At 40.8% G+C, this 21,709-nt stretch overlaps 1 protein-coding gene across 1 annotated transcript in view; it reads right to left on the reverse strand.

The window, feature by feature from the left end:
- The window catches only part of tet1 (tet methylcytosine dioxygenase 1), a 31,216-nt gene that overhangs the window by 6,034 nt on the left and 3,473 nt on the right, over positions 1–21,709 (reverse strand). The window contains exons 3-4 of the mRNA XM_034897809.1: positions 620–2,906; positions 42–132 (exon numbers count right to left, since the gene is read on the reverse strand). Coding sequence (XP_034753700.1) covers positions 42–132; positions 620–2,906 — 2,378 coding nt within the window. The remainder of the gene's footprint in view (positions 1–41; positions 133–619; positions 2,907–21,709) is intronic.

The raw sequence follows: 21,709 nt of genomic DNA on the forward strand, positions 1-21,709 counted from the left end.
TCTCAGCTCTAGTGTAAACAGAGTGGTAGTAGTCACGCTACCTGTTCTCCATCAGTTCCCTCACTGCAGGAACACTAGGTCCTGCCCCAAGGTGAGTATAGTAAGGGCCTTCTTCCTTTTCAATGATTTGGTCTGTTGGAAAAAAAACAAAAACAGGATCTATTTAATATCATAGCAACTTTACAGAGTAGAACTTTCCTTCAAATACTAATATGATGCTGGTATGTTTGAGAAAAACTCTTGATGCCCTTGATTAAGGAAATCCCATATTTACAGTAAACGTAGCTGCATCTCAGTTCAGGGGCCGCCACATTGGAAGTTTGCATTTCAAGACCAACATAATAACATAAAGGGTTCACAAAGCAACCCAAAGCCTTCTCCAAATATGGCATAGAAATGCATCCCAATTTTGCTTGAACTGGCCCTTGAATTAGGATACAGCTTGTGTGTGTGTGTGTGTGTGTGTGTGTGTGTGTGTGTGTGTGTATGTGTACGTGTACGTGTCTTGGCATCAAACTTTTAGGCTAGATTTAATCACAAAGTGGAATATATCAAATGTGACACCAATGCAGATGCAATACACTTGTCTTCCTCTGAAAGGTGTTACGGAGCAACTCACCCACACATTGACAGGATGGAAGATCAGCCAATTTTTTGGAAGGTGTATTGAGCAAGTTCTTGGTAGGGGTATCCAGAAAACTCATAGGAGACTCCAGAAAGCTGTTGATGCTGTTCTTGGATGGAGTTGACTCTGCAGAGTGGGCCAATTCCCCATCAGTAGCTGTGGACAGGACAGTGACAGGTCCTGCCCTTTCCAGCTTGTAGTAGCCTTGCTGGCTTGGAGGTGGGGACTGCCGAGCCCCTAAAAAGCCATTAGCCAGACCATGGTGACCAGTGTTGTGGCTGAGGAAAGTGGTGTTGGGTGGGCTGGTGTTAGGCTCAGCACCATGCTGCAGCCCACCACAGGGCTGCGCTACCTGAGATAACAAATGCTTTTCACACTCCTGCCCCAGTCCTGCATCATGACCATTGCATGGATTGTGTTGCTGGAGTGAACCATTTGAAAGTGACCATAGATGGTTTTCTTGAACACAAGTACGGTTGATCCTTGTGAGAGTGTTGTAGTTCTGAGTCTGCGGCATTAAAAGGGCTGTATTGTGTGCGTTCCTGTGTGTGTGTTCATCTTTAGTGATGAGTTGCCTTCTATCCTCCTGAGCCTCAGCCAAGTATCTCTTCAAGTCAATTTGAGCCTGAGGCAGAAACAGGTTCCTCTTGTGGGGAAGTCCTGGTTTCCCCTGCGGTTGATTCTTCTGGCCTCTGCTCCTGTGGGCTGTCTCTCCATTTGGCATGCGTTTTGAGAGGGGGGTCCTGCAGTTGGTTCCCTCATTAGGTCCATCACTTTTCTTCTTCCTGGGCTTGATAGGCGTAGCTCTTGTTTTTTTCACAATGGGCTTTTTCGGACTAGAGGGTAGCTGGGAGTTGTAGTTGTATTTGATGGCCGACACAGGTGTTCCTTTTGGCGGAATATTCCCTGACTGCTGGTTGTGTCGAGACTGGATGATGAAGGCCAGGTCTGCCAGCTGAGCTGCAACCTCCTCCTCCTCTCTGTTTCTCCTCGCTTTCACCCTGTCTCTTTCTTCCCCAAACAACCGGTCATGATTTTTACTGAAATTTGTGTCACTGGGATCTTTATAGCTGCTTTCCGACTTGATGACATGAGAACCAAAGCCCGGCTCTGTCCTCATGCAGGGTGCTTTATCACTGTCTGTGCTGTCTTCTAAGAGATATTGCAGAGACAGCTTTGTGTTCGAGCTCAGGCCCTGAGAGCGCTGGGTACCATTCCCTTGTCTGGCCACAGGAGGGCGTATGACTGACGTGTGGTGCAGTGGTGAGCTAATGACCGAGACTTTGTTGTAGCGGATAGCTCCTGTGGGTTTGGCTTCTTGTAGGTTTGATTTTGTGTTGAAGCTTGAAAATGGGGCAGCAGTAGAAATAGGATGTTCGCACTTACTTTCAACTTTAATGGACCCGGGGGTGCTTTGAGGAATAGCTGCCAGTTGGGTCAAGGCCTCAATTGCAATAGCCTGATCAAAACTAAGATTTCTTCTTTCTGCCAAAGACTGTACGCTTGGTTGCAAGACACTTGGAGGAGGTTCACTTTTGATAGGCTGGGGATTGATTTGCAGGCTAACAGGAGTGCTTTTCTGACACAAGTCATTTTTGAAGTCCTCTGGCTCTTTTTTGACAAAGTGCCAATCTGGTGGCTCTGTTTTGATGGAGCAAAGAATGGAAGAACGTGAGCTGAAAAGTTTCTCCTCCAGTCCTTTCCTCTCTGTGACAGAAAGACACACCACGGCCGCCAGCGTGGACAGCGGGTCTTCGCATACCTCATCTTCATCACTCAGCTGTGTGGTGGCCTGTTCAGTGATCCACATCCAAGGCTCCTCGAGTTTGATCTTCTTTAGTGGAACTGACATGTCATCTGGAGGAGTCTTGGGTCCATTCTGAGGGCAATCTTTAGGGATTGCAGCTATAATAGTCCTTTGAGGCTCAGGTGCAATCGTAGTCCTTTTATACGCAGACTTCAGATCAGAGTGTGACCCAGTGGTCATATTAGCACCGTTGGGTTTTGTCAGGTTCTCAGCAGAACCATTCGTAAAAGTTACAGAAGAGCATACGTGTTGGTGAAGTGCAAAGCTGGTCAGCTCCAGCCCTGGCTCTCTTTTAACAAGTGCCAGCCGTCCGCCTTGGTCCGAGGCCAGGTTGTGGGTGAGCAAGTGGGTGATGGGGGAAGCTTGTTTATGAGGTATGTGGCCTTCCTCCCCCTCATCCTCCTCTGTTGCCGTGTGGGTGTCATCCATCTGTGTCTTGCCTTTGCCATTTACTGAACCACTTTCTGGAACCACCTAAGAGAGAGAGAGAAAGAGAAAGAAGTGACTCAACAAGTTCTGGCAGCATACAGTGATTCAGCTTGTTCTAAACAGTCACGGCACACAGCACAACAGATTGCCTCCCACCATGGCATAAGCAGCTGCTGCAGCCACTACTGAGGCTGTGGAAAATATTATGACATATGAAAACAAAGAATCTGCTCTCTATAAATATTGTCGAAACCTATCTCTAATCAAAGCAAATAGAAAGTTAAACTGAGCTAGTTCACAGTTGAGGCTTCAATCAGGACTAGATTGGCTGCAAGTGTTGAGAGCCACGGTAGCTGAGAGCCAATCATATTTCATGATTCCGTCACTACGGCTGGATCACTAAAGGCATGTGTTGCCTTTGCACGTGTTGTGTTTGTGCCAGGTTTGTAGGTGTGTTCCTGGGCATGCATGCATGTGTATGCAAGCAAATGTAATCATTAACACAGCAGCCCTGCCATGTTAACCCCTGTACATTGTTAAGTGAGTAATTAACCCACTCAGGGTCTTATCCAGACACAGTGCAGCTTGACCCATTGGGTAAGACGGATTCTGACGACCTGCAGGGTTATGGCCATTTCAAAGGTCCACAGTTTTGACATACTGATTCCTCCAAAAGCCTTGTTTTAAACACACTACCACAGATTAAGTGCGGACAATCATAGTAATAACGCCGTAAACAGGAATAACATTCATTGATTTGGGGGGAATTAGAAAGTAAGGCAGTTTTATCAAAGCTTTGGTGACGATCCATTAGCCAGGATATTAAAAAACTAAAAGCCAAATTATTCTGATAGAAATATAGCTTGTATACTGTGTTTCTACAACTGGATCTGTAAAAACCTTCTTTATTTTTCATCATGTTGAGTAAGCATATCATCAATTGAAGCCAAGTAAAGCTGCTTCTTATTTTCATCACAAGTCTACTTGTACTAAAAGAACTAAAGCCTCAGCTGACAAAGGGATCTTTAACTCATTTGTAGGAGCTGGATGATATGTGTGCATTACTTTGAACTGTGTGTGTTGTATGTGCATGTGAGTGCGTGTGTGTGTGTGTGTGTCTGTCTTTTTGTGTGTGTGTTTGGGTTTGAGGCATCCCATTTTCCCTGTTATGAACTAGCACAACTGTAGGGTAGCTGGAAATGTGTTCTTTATCACTGTTTACCTGGCATAAACACCCATTTAACTTCATCACTGCCACGGTTTTAATGCATTTTACAGCAGGAGATGTGCACTCCAAGCTGACAGATCAAGCAACAGTACTTCATATAAACCAGACTCTTATGAACCCCAAGACCAAGCAGAACACACTTTATCAGTTGCTAGTGCTCTATTCAACTTTGTTCTCTCTATTTTCATCAAACATGGCGGGTGGGGTTGGGCCACTTAAAAGATTCGGAGACATCCAGGTTAAAATGGTAACAGTTTGTTTGACTTTCAAGCGTGTACATGTGAATGTAAGCGTGGTCAGAGTAAAGCCTTGTGACATCGCACATGTTATAGCTGCTGAGCAAGGGCAACTGTCATTTATGAGGAAGAAGGCATTGAAAAATAAGAGATGAAGAGTTGGTTAAAATACTTTCTCAAGATTCTTTATTTAGCTTTTGAGAGATTGGTATACAATACTGTATATATAGTTTTATTACATATAATATTATTAATCTTTATTTGAATACTGACTGACTGTCAATCTAGACTGTTTTTCTGTTAAGAAGATTTGACACCGAAGAAGCTGCTGTGTGAATTGTGTTGCATTTAGTGTTTGATTGCAAATGTTCAAGCAAAAGAGAGCAAAAACCAAGATTGTGCAGTCAAGGAAAGAGAGGGAAGACAGCAAATAAAGCAGTATGTGTTCAAGCGGTTAATACAATTGAAGCCAATATCATTGGAAAATATGTGTACATCTTTATTTACATCCACTGCAATGATTTCCAGTCTGGTTTATGAAAATCCATAAAACATGCTGTACCTGATAAAAGCCCTTGTTCTTTGACTATGCCAGACTGGCACTGGTCAAACTGGTGTTTACCACTGATGGCTGAGATAACTTAAAATGTTTCTCATGTTTAACACCTTTGTTACTGTGCTGGAAATATTTTAACATTGCACCACTTTGTGTCTGTTCTTGGCCTTTTATCCACAGGAATTCAAGGGACATTGCCAAAAGCTTTTTAATAACACTGTTAAAGAGGTGTAGAGTGGATTTGACTTTAGGTAGAGGTTGTTTGACAATGCAAGGTAGAGTTTCAGTGACTATAGAGCTATTCATGGTTAATAAAATGCTGAGATCACACATTAATTGTATGAATTAGTTGATTTATCACCAACTTTTTTCACTGATTCAATATTCCTGATCCTTCTCTGATCCATTGCCCTTTTCCACAGTCCACTACACTCTCTGTGACTGTCAGAACTGTTCCGTACTACTAGAAACACGCTGCTGATGCAACAGATAGCTGGAGTTCAGCAACAGCCATTGCAGCAGGGTGAGATACCAGCTCTACAAAGCATGTGAAAATAAGCCACTGCGACGTCCACCTGTAGAAAGAAAAGGAAGTGAGAGAAAGAGGGAAAAAGATGGGGAGCAAGGAGAGAGTGGAGAACGGCAGTGTGTCTGTCATAATAAACTGCTTTCAATGACAAAGCAGCTCTGGCCAGCTTCCAGCACTGCACCAGACACACGCGTGTTTCTATGCATGTGAATGCAAGTGTATCCATTTGTGCATGCATGTGTTCATGATCCAAAGCTGACATCAAAGTACAGCCCCTGTTTTTAATTTCGTGCGTTTAGCCTTGTGATAACAAAAAGCCTAATGCAGGATGCAAATGCGGACTCATGTGCTCTCATTTAGCCGCGGGGTCTCTGGAGAGAGCCGGGTCTGTGATGTGTTAGGGCTGTGTCTTTGTGTTGTGCTTGTTGTGTCTGCCTCAGGGTGTCTAAAGTCACTCATACTTTACTGTACTGTTTTAACACAGTCTTCTTCTTTGCTGTTAGACAAACACAAACCTGACTGCTGTGCCTGTCAAAGCTTTGAAAATCAACAAAACATATGTTAGAGTAGCTAAGGGTGATAGCTTTACACACAAACACACGTTCTGAGACCAAGCTTAGCAACAGAAGTGTAATCATTGCTTGAATCCCAACAACCCTCTCTCTCTCTCTCTCTGGGTCTCCAAGGAAGTTCAAAGGAGTATGTATATAATATTAACTCAACAACAGACATACAAACACACTCATATACTGTACGTATAAACAACTCTACTCCAATAAAAAGACTGTTCCCAAATTCATTAAATAAATAATAAGTAACTTTCAGCTGTTCACTTTGTGGCTGTGCAGAAATCATACACCATTAGGAGCTTCACCTTACAGTTACGCTCTTAGAATGGATACAAAGAAGACTGATACACAGAATAAGCATGCGTACTTCCTGGCTGAGAGTGTAAGTATAGTGTTAGTAGTGGTTTATGTGTGTTTCTCTTTGCACGTGAGAATTTCCTTCATTCATTGAGTGAGTATTTCCTGTCTGCGCTGAACTCAATGTCACGTAATCAACACAGTACATTAAAAAGAAAACAGTGACAAACTGGACCTTATATTCAAAAAGAACCTAATGAACTTAAATGAATGGGCTCCTGGTACACCTGTGTGAATTAGAGCTTAATGAACTATCAAATTATTTGGATTAAGACAACACCAGTAACAGGAAGACCTTTCCTACAAACCACACATTAATAATGCTGTCACTACTGCAGGTAAACTTGTACAGGGTGTCAAAATACAAGTTACGAACCACGGCTTAACAAGCACTTCACTTCTCTGCTAAGCAGTCAGAAAACAGCAGGTCCAGAAACATGGCTGTCGAAACCACTGCTAGAAAGAAAAGGGGAAGCAAAGGGGCTCTTCATACATTATAACGGCTAAAAAAGCCATGCAACAGGAAAAGAGAAGAAGGCTGTCTGTTACCTTGGAAACCGACCTCTTTATTGCTGACTTTGTTGTTACATCCTTGAAACCCACATAGAAAAGACAAACCAAGCACTCACACACACAGGAGCCCGGTTCTCAGTGATTCAGTAGGAACATAACAACACCAGCTTCCAAATAAAGCGCTCCAATCAGCTAAATCCAGGGTGGCAGAGGGACCGACAACGCAGGATAACCTCTAGATGAGCTCCACTGCAGCTGACCCATCAGCAGCAAGACAATAGACCCTAGGGTGAACACTCCGGTTGCCTTTACCTTGTCTGTCCTCGGAGGAAGCCCTTCAGGTTTAGGCAGCATATCCCTAAAACATATTGGTGGCCATCTTGCTTTGCCTTCTTTCAGCCTCAAAAGAGAACGCTGGCTACAGTAGCCGTGTACAGGGCAAGCTCCTGGTTGTCATGACTAGGGTGACTGTGAGCCGCTGGAGCAAAGTGCTGCTACAGCAGACATGCACACACTCGCCGCACACACACACACACACATTTAGACACACACATACGGGATGCCTTTCGCAGACGCAGACAGAGCCTCATCAGCCAATGGCGTGAGGACCTTAGCGGCTTGTAAATTATCTTCCATGCCTAGACTCTCCTAAACAAAGGATCCCCTATGTGGGCTTTTACTCCAGCCCTACACACATGGATTGGTGGCAAGCTGTGGAACGGACACTGCAGACGCGCTGGATCTGGATCACAGAAATACAACTCCATGACCGCTGAGATATTAACCCCTGAAGCAGCTCACTAACACTGCTTTTGCCCAACTCCTTAGTCCATTAAATCATTTGCAGGAAATGTTATCTTCAACTGATTCATATTATTTATTTCATATCTTTTATTTAAATAAATTGAGGGAAAAGTATTTCTTGCTTAAGTCCTATATCAAGAGGAATTGCTGAACATTTGCTTGTCCCACCCTGTCACATGCTTGTTTTACCTTCTCTATATCAACGTAAGTTGCATATCTTTGGTTGGTTGTTTAATGGACTGTTGGTTGGATTTCGACATTTTTATAGACAGGATCATTCATAAGGTAATTAAGAAAATTGCTAACAGATAAATTGTTAATGGAAATAATCCTGCCTGCTAAACGTACACCTATGGCTGAAGGATGATCACGGGTGACTCCTTGAGCCGCAGAGAAAAGCTGGACTATGAAAATGTGTGTGAATGCGGTGTTTGTGAAAATGTTCATGAACAAAATACTTCTTTTCATAAGCAGAAGCCAGCATCACATGACTGACACTGGCAAATTTGCAGTTTTTAAGCATTTCTTTGTGTGTATTTGATGATCTTTATTTTGAATATAATAAATGTTTGCGTTGCAGTCTGTTCTAGTAAATCTGTGGCAGCATAATGTTCTACAAAACGTTTAATTCTCACATAATCGAGAGACTATGTGGAAGACTGGGTTGTGAACAGAAAAGAGGATGTTCACAGCCTCCATACTGTCTCAACAACCCCTCCCCTCCTTCTCACTCATTCAACCCCCAAAGCCTTTTTCGCTTTATAAACAGTTCCCTGAGGAAAAGCTGTCGTCAGAGAAAAAAAACAGAGACAGAAATCAAAAGACAAAAAGAGAAAAATGTTATGAGAGAGTAATGTGCTGCCCCCTTTTAAAGGCAACCAGGATGCTGAGGTCAAACCAGGACAAGGAAACATGAAGACAGCCTGAGCCAGTTGCTGTCGTTAAGACTCTAGAAACCAACCTCATTGTGTAAGCAGAGAGCATGCAGCTTCCTTCAGACACAACAATGAAAACCTTATCAGCGTAGTGTCCGTGTATTAAACATGACCATGGTGGGAGATGAAGTCATTATTAATGAAGTGTTGTCTCCCGTCAAAATTGAAAATCAACATTTTTGTTGACGGTTTTTAACTTTGTTTTAAACTTTTGTCGCTTTTTTTTACGCTTAACACTACATAACAATAACTTGTTAACTAGTTTTACAGTTATTTTTGGAATTTATGGTCAATAAACCTCATTTATAGGAAATTATACCTAATGTTTGAGTTAGAAAAGGAAAATTAGGAATTATTTAGACTAAAATTAAAGGAATGTATGTTGGGTGATAATCACAGACTGGACTTTTACTCAATAATATTTCAAAACCACTTCAATTTGTTTTTCAAATGCTATAAAATTGAATATGCCACCCCAAAATTAATGGGAGTAGAGATTTGTAATTGCCAAAGAGCGTTATTTTGGGTTATTGGGTAGTTAAAAAGAACACTGATATAGAAAAAGCTGGTCAATTTGACCCAAGGACAACATGAGTGTTAACGGACTTAGAAGTAAGCTGTGTCGAAATATCAAAAGCTATTCATTAGGATGTTACACCTGAATCATAGCCAATGTAGCACATGATTAAATGTGTTTAGAAAAAGGATAGGTTGAGTCCTCTACGACATTAACACATGTCACAGTAATTTATGAAAATGTACCTATTCCCACCATATTAACATTTAACTACAATGTTTTTAATACTATGGTGCCATTTTTTAGAATGAAAACTATACTAAAGATTTGCATGTTTTTCTTGTTTTTTATCACACTGCAGAGTCAGTCTGTCAGTTTGTCAGTTAGATGCTTATACCTTATCATAGTCAAACTCCTGCAGGCTGTGGCTTCATGCATATGTTGTCTCACAGCATCAAATGCTACGTATGAGCAGGCAGCTGGTAATTTATTGTCCATCTATATGTATAGTACATGATTAGCATAAAAAACAAGTAACATTCAACAGAGGTCATTTTCCCCAATAGGTATAATCACAAGTTTCCTGACACACTGTAAAACAAACAGAGATGTAGACTTGAAATATACACAAGGCATGTGTGTGTTGGAGCTTACTTCATCCCCCACAAAAATAATATTTCCCAAGCACTGTCAGTAACAGAATACCTCAGTCCACATTACAACTACATGTTCTCAGCTATTTCAATTACATTGTGGATCAGTGCCTGCAGATCCAGAATCCATATTGCATATTCATGACGACATACTGAAGCTTTTCCAGTAGTTTAATCTTGAACTGGACATAATAAACTTGTATGGACATCTGAAAAATTAATGTGTATGTAAAAGCATTTCACTACCATTTACACCCGCCGAAAATATGTATAACTCAGTTTTTCACTCAAATACATCAAGAATAACCTCCTGACTAACAGTAATGAATGCATTGGACCAACCTTACCAGTTTTAACGCTTACTGAATTAGGGAGAGAAATTAGACATTTTTGGATTCATTGTGGCAGTTATAGCTGATCTCTCCTCTTAATAGTATTATCTCAGGTAGTTTGACAGGTTCGTGGAAAAGTCTACAAACTAAACTGTCAAACGGGTTACACCAACCTGAACAATAAGATACACACCTACCAACTGCTACCATTGATCTATCAACTGGAATGTGCTGTAGAACCTGCTGAACACAAAAGGTAAACTACACAAATTAGAAAACACCTAGATGAATATGGTGTGTAAAGAATAGAAACAAATAAACAATTTTTCCTCTGGCTGTAAGATTAGTTTAAACAAACAGGTCAATTATTATTGGCCATTATTATTATTAAAAATATTATATTATTTTTTTGTGCAACACCCCCCCTCCCAATAAGCCTTAGCCAACAACCGATACGGGCTGCCGATTTTCATGAGCCGATATTTGGGGACGATTCTGCTTGTTTTCTCTAAATTTACATCATAAAACTGTAAACCCTGCCACACTGTATTTGTTTTGGGAATCTGCTCTACCATTTCTTCAAAAATAATAAACAAAAACACAGATTAGTGTCACTTCTGCAATCATCTTACATTGATATAACCCAAATTATTTGTGCAATATGCATCATATGGATGGGTGCACTGCATATGGTTAACTGTGCAAGGGTAAAAGGCTTTCATTGACATCTATGTTGATCTGTGGACGCCTCTGTAAATAATCCCAGGAAAGAACTATCAGCAAACACAGCAGCAGCGTATCGGCCAAAGCCGATACACGTAAAAACTTAAATATCGGCCCGATTTATCGGCCGGCTGATAAAATCGGTCTATCACTAGTATAAAGGCTAACAAATACATTATTCCACAATGTTGACATTTTTTTATGACAATATCATTCATAAAAACATGCACCTTATAGCATCTCTATTATAAAAATATAGTTTAAAGTTAAGCATAAACTGAGCTGGTTGTACTGTCCTCATAGCAGTCCTCCTATGGCAGCCACTCCATTCCTGCATCCAAAAATAGTTGACAACAATCAACAATATTGCACCAAACCCTTAATTTTCAGCTCTTTAAGTGTCCCATGTGTTTTTTCCCTTTAACGAGCTACCCAGCTCTCGTTAGGAACAAGTAATCTGGACATTAATCACCCTGAGCTAGAGTTAATGTTCATGCAAGTGAGGTGAAGCAAGTTGTTCTGCACCTCAGTCGTAAACTGTCTCTGACACATCTGGAGGCCGACCGGCGTGGTGACGGAGCTGTGCCAAGCGTGATTGTTGCCAATAGTTGTCACTACTGCCATTACCGCTTACGCTAACATAAACTTGTCTCTCATTTGCATGGAAAAGCTACATATCTTTGATGAGGCGCTGTAGTTTAAGGGAGTTTCTCCTTTTCTTTATTCTTTAAGTTGTGACTTTTTTTCCTTCAGTGAACGATAACGGTGGGAATAGCGGTAACAACCATGAGAAAATGAGAAAACATAACTCTGTGCTTAGTCCCCATGCTGCTCATCCAGTCCATTAATGCAAAAGTTACTTCCCATACAATCACAGACTCAAACATCTATTTGACCAGGCCAAAGCCCAAAAGACCAACACACACATTAACATTTAGAAACTAAGTATATGCAGTACTAATCTATATATGCAAACCCCTACATTAGCATTTGGATCCTGTGAAGCCGGACTGAGACAGCTTGAAAGCTGATTTTCCTTGAAGAGAGAACCTTGAAACCATAAATTCAGTTACCTGGGAGGAGGCAGCAGTATGGCTCACATTCAGCAGACCCCAGAGCCCGCTCACGAATCACACTATTACCTTTTCCAAAAGAACATCTGTGGACTCAAGCCTTTGACTAAATGTCTGCACAATGGCTTTCTGCGCTCTCTTCTACATGTTCTCTGCTTCCTCAACAAACACACATTAATACCTATGCATGTTTGCAGCTTTCAAACGTCCTGTATGGGTAGTTTGTAACCAATGGGGGAGCCTATTTTGGACACAATGGAGTCACATTCACAATTCCATTTAGCACACAAACACAGAGTGTGTTCTGTAATATACTACAATCCCACGTTGGAAGTAAATATGCACCATTCAACACCACACCCTAAACCCACATGGACTTAATTTTAGGACTGACAGTGGTTGGTCAGCATGAGGTAATGGCGGGTCACTCCAACTCTCACACCTCCAGCCTGGCCAAGAGAGGAGGGAGGAATTTTAAAACCTTTATGCTTCAACAAAATCTCCTCTTTAATCTTGTGCCTGAACTATCCAATGTGTCTGTACCTTCTGATTTTGGTCAGAATATACAAGACAAACATCTGTACAAACACACAATTAAGTATTAACTCATCATAGTTCTGTGGTGTTCTGTTTTGGAGTTGCTGTGGCTAAATATGGCAAAGAGTTTCACCTTAGGAAGGAGAGAAGAGGAAGGTGATCGGGTAAACAATGACAAACAAAGAAACACACATACACACACACACACACACACACACACACAGACCTAAATGCACACACAAACAGCATGCAGGCAGAGCAGCACGGGGGCCCCAGATCCTCTAACAATGAGACAGGAAAAGGCTTACTTAAGTTTGTGCTAGTATAACGTGCTGACTAGGCATGTTGGCCATATGACTGCACGTGTGCATGCACTCAAACACACAAATATGTGTGCAGAGAGATGCATTCAGAATCCAGTAGTGCATTAAAGAGCGACTACACATACTTTACGGACAGGGCTGAGAAGATGGTTAATGATGAATAAAGAGAAAAATGCAGCTCAGTGGATGGAATTCTGGGGTAGAGAAATAATGACAGGAGGGAGCAACAAGATGAAAGTTTTTATCCTCCTCAGGTGAATGAGCTATTCAGGCTAAGTTAGGCAAGTCAGGTTGATGCCTGAATAAGCTCTGGTTTCTCCAGAAGGAGGCCATTGTCTGCCCATGGTAGGATTTGAGTGGCATTTCTATTGGGGGGCAAAGTGAGGATTTCTTTTCACCCAGAGAAACCAAGTGGCACGACTTCAAAGCTTATCCAGGGACTTAAAGCCTTACAACGGTCCGGACACGGCACAAACTCACAGATGCAAAAACCTCAGAGGACTCAGGAGTGGAACATTAGTGGTATACAAGTATAACGCTACAAATATCTTGCAGAATTATAACCATTAAAGATACTACAACACATGTCCAAATCTTTGGATTGTTGTTGAATAAACCAAATTGCTGCTGAGCTGCTACACCTGAATGTACATTTAAGCAAACTGAGTGGAGTTCCCCATCATTATAGTAAATCATTGTCTTGGGATGGATGTAAGCCTTCATCTTGCACAGCACTGGGCCATACATCTGCTCTAATGTATAGTGGGCTCTGGCCAAATAACAGAGCCCCCAAATCACATCCAACATACATTTCTCCTTGAGTCTTTTTTGGGCCACTACCCAAGCCCTGCAACTATTACAGATAACTACCTCACTATGGTATTTTATATTTATTTGGCTTGGAGCAGGTTGACAGCAAATACAAAGCAGTCCTAATCGTAGGCAAGCTAATATAATTCCGTGTGTTTATGCAGAGGAAGAGGTGAAGTCAGAGTAGAGAGAATAACACAATGTGCTTCGTCATAAGGAATTGGCTCTGATAAAATGTTGGCAGATTCTCTGACATTTCATGAACCCTCCTCGCTACCTCGGCCCTCTTCTGTCCCACACATTTATGTAATAAGAAAGGGATAAAAGACTGTGGATGTGTGTGTCCTTTGGCTTATTGCCAGAGTACCCACGTGCATATGTGGGAGAACCTTTACTCATTTTGGTGAAAGGAGAGTGACACACCAACCTCTGGCCTAGAAAATACATATGGGAAAATTCTGACAAGGTTTTTTACCTTCCAGGCAGCAGGTTGTTCCATTTCACTTCAATACAATATACCAATCACCTTAAAGAGGCTTGAAACGTTTGAGATGGATAATGCATCACAGTGAACATCATGTTTACTTTAATGATAGTAGATGTTGCAGCATGTAATTACTGTGTGGTAATGTGGATAAGTGCAGACTCAGGTCAATCTGCACTTGTAATTAGATATATTTCTTCCGCTTATGAGTTGTGGTTTTTATGTTGTCAGTGAAAGTTATTTTGTTTAGATAAAGGAAATGTTTTGTATATTATTTTAATTAAAACTGACCTGAATGAGAATTGGGAAATCTGTTGTCAAATTCTTGCTCCAAAACCAAAACAGTTTAAAAAGCTTGAAAAATGTTTACAGTATAGCACATTGCCACACCATATATTGATAATGCAACTGTGTTACAAAAATGCTCACTTAATAATTAATAATTAGAGTTTATTAGCAAAAACAAAGTGCCATTACCTCACTGAATTTACAGAGATAATGTAGGAAATGTGCCATCATGTTTAAGGCATTCATCCTTTGCAGACAGCCATAGCTTGTTGCTGACCCACTATGAGCAGGACAATCTGACAAGTTTAACCTAGTTACCTGCATATAGGTTACAGAGTTCACAGCCTTAAACCCATAGTGCGTGTCTGCTGGTTATCTCCACTAATCCTTGTTACGACCCAGAGAATACTCCATCAGACAACAGTGTCAGGTCAAAGGTCAGAACCAGACAAAGAGGTTGCCACAGCAACCGTTGGTCCTGAAGACTTCCATTGTTGTGTGTGTGTTTGTGTGTGCGCGTGTGCGTGTGTGTGTGTGTGTGTGTGCGTGTGTGTGTGTGTGTGTATGTGTGCGTGTGAGAGAGAAAGAGAGGGGGAAGAGGAGCTCAGACCTGACAAGAGTGTCTGCCAGAACAAATCACTCTAACTTTACATTAAAGTCACATGACATGGTGTCCTTTGGATGTTTTTAATTAGACCTTAGTGGTCCCCTACTACTGTATCTGAAGTATATTTCTGGAAATTCAGCCTTGGTGCAGAATTACAGCCCCTAGAGCCAGTCTCACAATGATTTTTCCTTAGTATGTGCCATTTCTGAGTCAGTAGGAGAGAGGGGGGGGCAAGGTGGAGGCTTTGGGTGTGGCCTTGACCGACTGCCACTTTGCCCGTTTGAAAGCCATGATTTCTCTCTCTCATGGGTGGGCAAAATTCTCTGGGCGGGCAGAGCAGAAAAAGGGGAGGTAACCTTGCCCCTTATGACCTCGTAGGCGGCAAGATTCCAGATTGGCCCATCTGAGCTTTCACTTTCTCAAAGGCAGAGCAAGAAACCCAGGGCTGCAGGCTGCCTGTCCTCCCTAACAGAGTGCTTTCTGAGGGATTGGCAAGTGTTTTTTCTGTTACACGTGTTATGTCAGCTAGCTTACAGTTCTGGCAAATGCATTGCAGCAGAACAAAGAGAAGTAAAAGAAGTGCAGGAGATAAATTAGTTTTCAGGCGGAGCTGGGCACTGAGCGGGCTAGCTGACTAGAAGCTTGCAGGCTACTATTTGTTAAAAGCAGAGTCCCCCTGAAGCTGTATTGTGCTGAACTGAATGCTTCCTTTGCTATGTAATTATGTTGAAGCCTCAAACTTACCAAAGTGTACCTCACCAGGTGCATGGTCTTAATAAATACAGTGACAAAAGGAGATAAAAGCACTCAAGGATAATAGTTATACTATCTGCTAAAATTTCGGTGCGTCTGCACCAGTTACAGCACATTACATTAGTCCAGGCCAGAAAGAAGAAAATCATGTAAACCTTATGGAAACCAGAAGGAGACAAAAAAAATCAGATTTTAGAGATTTTTTAAATGAAAGAAGCATGACTTAGCATCAGTCTTACTTAAGCATTAAAATAGAGATCTGCATCAAATATTACGCCAAGATTTCTTGCAGCCTGCTTCTTTTCACATTTTATTTACAGTAATATTGATATTTAAATCATAATAGGCTGTATATTGACATTTTGGGAGAAAATAGGTAGTTCTGTGTAAAATCAGACATTGGGCACCCCCCCCCCCCATATATCCAAAACTATACAAACTGTTACAAACTGTCAACTGGTCAAAATGGCAGAGTTTGGGTCGGAGGCTGGCTGAAGCTTCAACAAGAGCCCGCAAGCAAAGGAATGTGGTCAAGCACTACAGAGTGACTAAAAAGAGCGAGCGGCGTTAATACAAAGCAGTGAATTAGAGAAATGAAACGTTTTTGTTGTTTCATCACTAGAAATACAACAGTATCTCACTATCACTAACGTTAACCATATTCATATTAACCTTTGTGTTGTCCTCGTGTCGAATTGACCCATTTCAAAGTGTTTGTATCAGAAATATAAATTTCTTTAAACCAAATTAACCAAAAATAACAGGGATGATTCCATAAAACATTACTTTCATTGAATTTTTAGGGTGTTATTATACCCTTTTAGCATTTTAATTATTTTATTTAATGGTTTCAAAATAGTATCAGGAATAAATTCTGACATATACCCTCTGTGATCCACTCAACATCCTCTGATCTTAACTATTAGTCAAAATAATTCATAATTTCTGCCTTTTTAACTAAAAACGTATGTATAACTTGATATAAATGAGGTTTGTTGAGAATGAATTCCAAGAATAAGTGTAAAACCTATTATTAAACCAGCTCAAGTTTTTTTAAAAGCACGAGAACAAGGAAAAAGTGACAAATATATCAGAAAAAGCGACAAAAACATCAGAAAAGCTAAAAGAAATATAAAACTTTTCATATTCAATTTTGACCTGGAAGAACAAGTTCATGGTTAACGGGAAGACGACAAAAGGGTTAAGATGCAGAAAATGATATATCCAGCTACAAAAAAAGCTGAAAGTTAGAACGGAAGTAAAAAGAGTAATTGCTATGAAGATGACACCGTCTCGCCGCATTGCTGTAAACTAGCAGGTTTCAGAACATTACAGACCAGCGCTTAGCAAGTAGTTGCAAGTTTCAACTTGACTTGTCGCAAATCTTTGGTCTGAACTGGGGCTTAACGTCTCTGCAAAGATTCAAATGTGAGATTGGCAGTCAAATCAGGCTCCTTCTAACGATAATAATCAGAGTCACCCCTAATAACCTCGTTATATTTTAAAAAGTTTTCAGACATCCAACATTTGACATAATTGATGCAGGCGAGGAGGTCATCCAGGCTGCTGGAGTTACTGGACTGGAGAAGGACATATAGATGTGTGTCTTCTGCATGACAATAGAGGGAGACACCGGGAATGTATAAAAACAAGAGATGCCCAAGAGTGGACCCAAGAGGAACCCCACAATCAAAATGAGGAACAGGCCTTTTCTATAATAACAGAGAAGTAGCCATTAAATAATAGAATTTTTTTAAACCATTTGGAAATTGTGCGAGAAGTCGGAGAACTCTTAACTATAAATTACATTTTTTTTTTACTACTTTGGGGTTGGGATACTGTCTAAAACAATAGATGATTAAATTTGAGAAATGAATTACTTGTATACGGCTATCACAGCTACAGTGTAATGATGGGAAAAATGAACTACTAAAAGCAAGAGACATGATGGTACTACACACTCAAAACTTAAATACTGTATCAGCAGATTCCAATGGAAATGTACAGAACTGCAAAAACATCTTGCAACCATTTATGAATTTCATATAAATTATTAAAAACAGCTGCTAGTTTAAGTCAGATAAACTGCCAGCATAAAGGGGCAATTTTTTGTACTATTTTGCAGAGAAGTGAATGTTAAAAACATTATCGATGAGTGCTTACATCTGCTTTGATAGGCCGTAAAAAAGTGAGCCAGTTATGCAGCCTACAGCTCTAAACATGTCAGGACTTTTACAGTCTAATTCGCTCAACAAATAGTGGTTCTTTTGCACTCAATGAACTGTAGTATTTTGTTTCTGGTGTGTGTGTTTGTGTGTTCAGGGCCAGGTCAGACTAGGCAGTGAGCCCTGTCATCACTGCCCAATACGTAGCAAGGCCACGAGGGGGCCATCAAGCCTGAGTGAAACCAGACACTTTTAAAAAGAAAGCGCCACGCTCACTCTCTTTTTTACAAACACACAACCTTTAGAAGCTCAAACGATTACATTTTTAAACAGTTTTAGTGTTTTTGTATGTTGTCTTCAAATACATAAGCCCTACACTGTTCAATCTGTGCTCTGTTTTGTGTGTGTTTTTTTGGAGGTATGTTTATGTATATGAGGTTTTATGATCAAAATAAATCACAACCACACCAACCATAGTAGCTCACTAAAACCATAAAGAGAATCCACATGCCACTACATGAACTCTTCTTTGGCCTCTGCCCTTTTTTCACAATCTCGTGGGGTGGAAATATTCGTTGGAAGGGTGTGTGAGTTTGCTCAACAAGACTGGCCAGCAAGTAAGTACACATACACTCACAGTGTGGTTTCTTGAGAATACATTTAAATACAAGACAAGATGTAAAGTTGCTCACCCTGTTCTGCATCTAGGATTAAGTAAAGGATGGATTTGGGAATATGACCTACAGTACAGGTCATCATTATGATAGATGTCCTGAAAGAGCAAGTTTGAAGCACATGGTGCAGGCTCCAAACTTGCAGTTGCATGTAATCAAACAAAAACCTGTTCCCAAACCACAAACACAGACATTGCTATAAATATGTGTATGGCAATGTGATGTCAGTTGAGAGAAATGGGGAAACAACAATTGGCTATGTTGTTTTTAATAAGAATGGATGTGCAGTTCATATCTACACCATGCAAGTACGTATTCTAGGTAACAACAAAAGTCACAACTACATATATTGTAAATGTGTATTTGATCTACACTGACCCACATTTCAGGATATTCCAAAAAATATGTTTATAAATCTCTTTCTCCTTGCCCCCTTTTACACAGAAATAGTGCACAAAGGGTCATCAACTAACAGCGCATATAATCAGCCCTAATCTGCTACTGCCACTGCTACGACTCTAAGGACTCAGCCAGAGTATGCATGCATGCTTGCAGACACAAGATTGCACAGCCACATTGCACAGTTGTTCACACAGAGTCCTCCCCCAGCCACATGGACACCACTGAACTATGTAGTGTTATGTAGCTCTGGTAGCCAACTGCTATAGGAATTCTTATTTCCACCAACCAAAATGATTGAGGAAATGTTTATTTGTCTGTCCTACATAAGCATGTAATAGATAAAGCACCATAATCAGAAATGTTTTGCCTCATCTAAATAATTTTAATAATACTTTAAAAGGTTTCATCCGTCCATCTTCATCCGCTTATCCGGTATCGGGTCGTGGGGGTAGCAGCTCCAGTAGGGGACCCCAAACTTCCCTTTCTTCTTTGTTTGTGCATGAAAAGGTTTCATGCACAAACAATTAAACATAGAACCCTGCATTAATCCTTTTTGGACACTAGGTGGTAGAATAACTCCGAAACAAGCTGACAACCACACAGCCCTGACAACATATTGGTGTTAGCAAACAATGGCCTTTCTTCTTCCACATGCTGCACAGAGCAACATTATAACTTCATTGAAGTTGTGTTTCTGGACATGCGCCGAATCAAAGCCCAACGTTCAATAGGCTTTTAGCTCTGTTTTGGTCTTAACTGAGTCATGAAAAAATATATGGGTCAGTAGGCTACTTGCTAAATTTGTCTGTCTGCCTCTTGTTGCTGGGCAGGTATGTATAATGTTTTATTAAAACTGCTATAAACATGCAAGTTTCAGGCTCAACAGCTAAACAATGCCCTGAAACTTGCTATAGAGCTCTGTAGAGCTGAGAGTCACAGTCAAGAGATAAATGCAGGTTCTAGGGCTGTAACAATATGCAAAATAAAACCGAATTCACCGAACTCAGCTTTACGAACCTGTGTCGCGGAGTGAGAAGGCAGAATCGCGACACGCCCCTTCCAACTCCCAGAGTTATCCTTACCGTCCTGATCTAATGCTACCACATCTTTAAATTACTATTAGTATTAGTTGTTTTGGTGCCTTAGTCCTGTTTTGACTGAAAATTAAGCTAACTGTAAAGACAGCTAAAAGCAAAAGAGGTGTGCACCAACAATGCTAACAGAGGTGTAACATTAATGATTTCCCGAAGATTTCCCATTAAAGTCTATGAGAAAATGTACGCAGTTTTTTGCAGATTTCGTAAAAAACGTGCGGCAAATCTCTTTGAAAACAGACAGCACACAATTCCCTATCATTACAAAGTATTGATGTATTTTGTGCTTATGTGTTAGCAATGCTCCATGACAAGGAGCGGGACAAAAAAAAAGGTAGAATAATAATAAGTACGAGCAATAATAGTCATTGTGCCGATTTCTGCATCGGCACACTGAATAACTGAGCATGTTGAATATTATGTTACCCATCAAAAATTACATTAGCATTAGCTACTTGGACCAGCACCTTTACAGTAGGCAACAAAGCACTTTTCCTCTTCATTTCCCCTACAGGTTGGGAGCGGAATTGCCCATTACTGTTACCATTACCATTATTTTTGTCTCATTCCAGTGAGTAAATGAACCACTGAAACGATTTTGGAAACATTATTTTAAAGTACAAAAGAATCTTTGTTGTTGGATCGATCAATATTGAAATCACTCAATAACAATAAATAAGGTATCTGTTGTATAACTGTTGCAAAGTGGGATGTACTCAATGACAAAACAATGCCATATGTATAAAATAGTTGTATTATGTTAACTGAAACCCCCCCCCCCAAACAAAGAATCAAGATTTGTATCGCATTGTGGGTCAAGAATTTGTGGTGCAAACCACACCCTGGTTTTGGCGTATCGGTACAGCTCTGGTAGGTTCATCACTATTTGCGTGATATTTACACCCTTTTCACATTGTGTCAGTTTTCACATCATCATCGATTATAGCTGTATTACTGGGCGGAAAAAGTCCTCTCTTAACTAGCGTCCGGGTCTAAAATATGCATTTACAATGCCATTCAGTGCCACTCTGCGAAAACATCCGGCTCAAATTGGCCTTAATTACTGCCCATTCCCATACACATAAGCATGCACACAGTCACCATGTGCAACTCATAAAATAGCGTATTCTCTTGCTTGCACCATGGATGTCGCACACACACACACACACACAAACACACACACACACACACACACACACACTTTTTTAAGCACATGGTGAGATGCTGCTAGTCATGTGACAGTCCCATCCCCTATACATCATCTACACTGAAGTTGTGCACACATTCACACCTGATCTCTATTCTCTAAACAGGCACGTGGCGCATACACACACACACACACACACACACGCACACACACACACACACACAGCACTTCCTCTTTTATCACCCAACACATTTCCCAACATTTAACGGGAAGACGCCATGAAATAGAGTGTACAGCATCTGTTGAAACCAAACGAGACAAATGTGAAACGCAATGTGAGAGAGAAACCTTCTGTTTGGCATATTCAATGCTCAATCGTTGCTGCTACCAGTGGGCAGCTGGGAAACCCTGGAGATCAAAAGCTTTGCTGTCACACAATAACAACCTTTTTTCAGTTGTTTCAGATCAGCTGTTTGTAAAGAAGCTCCACTCAAATCATTGTCTAAATATACCTCATTGTGAGAATGAACTGAAGATCT

This window comes from Etheostoma cragini, chromosome 17, assembly GCF_013103735.1.
Source record: "Etheostoma cragini isolate CJK2018 chromosome 17, CSU_Ecrag_1.0, whole genome shotgun sequence".
NCBI lineage: Eukaryota > Metazoa > Chordata > Actinopteri > Perciformes > Percidae > Etheostoma > Etheostoma cragini.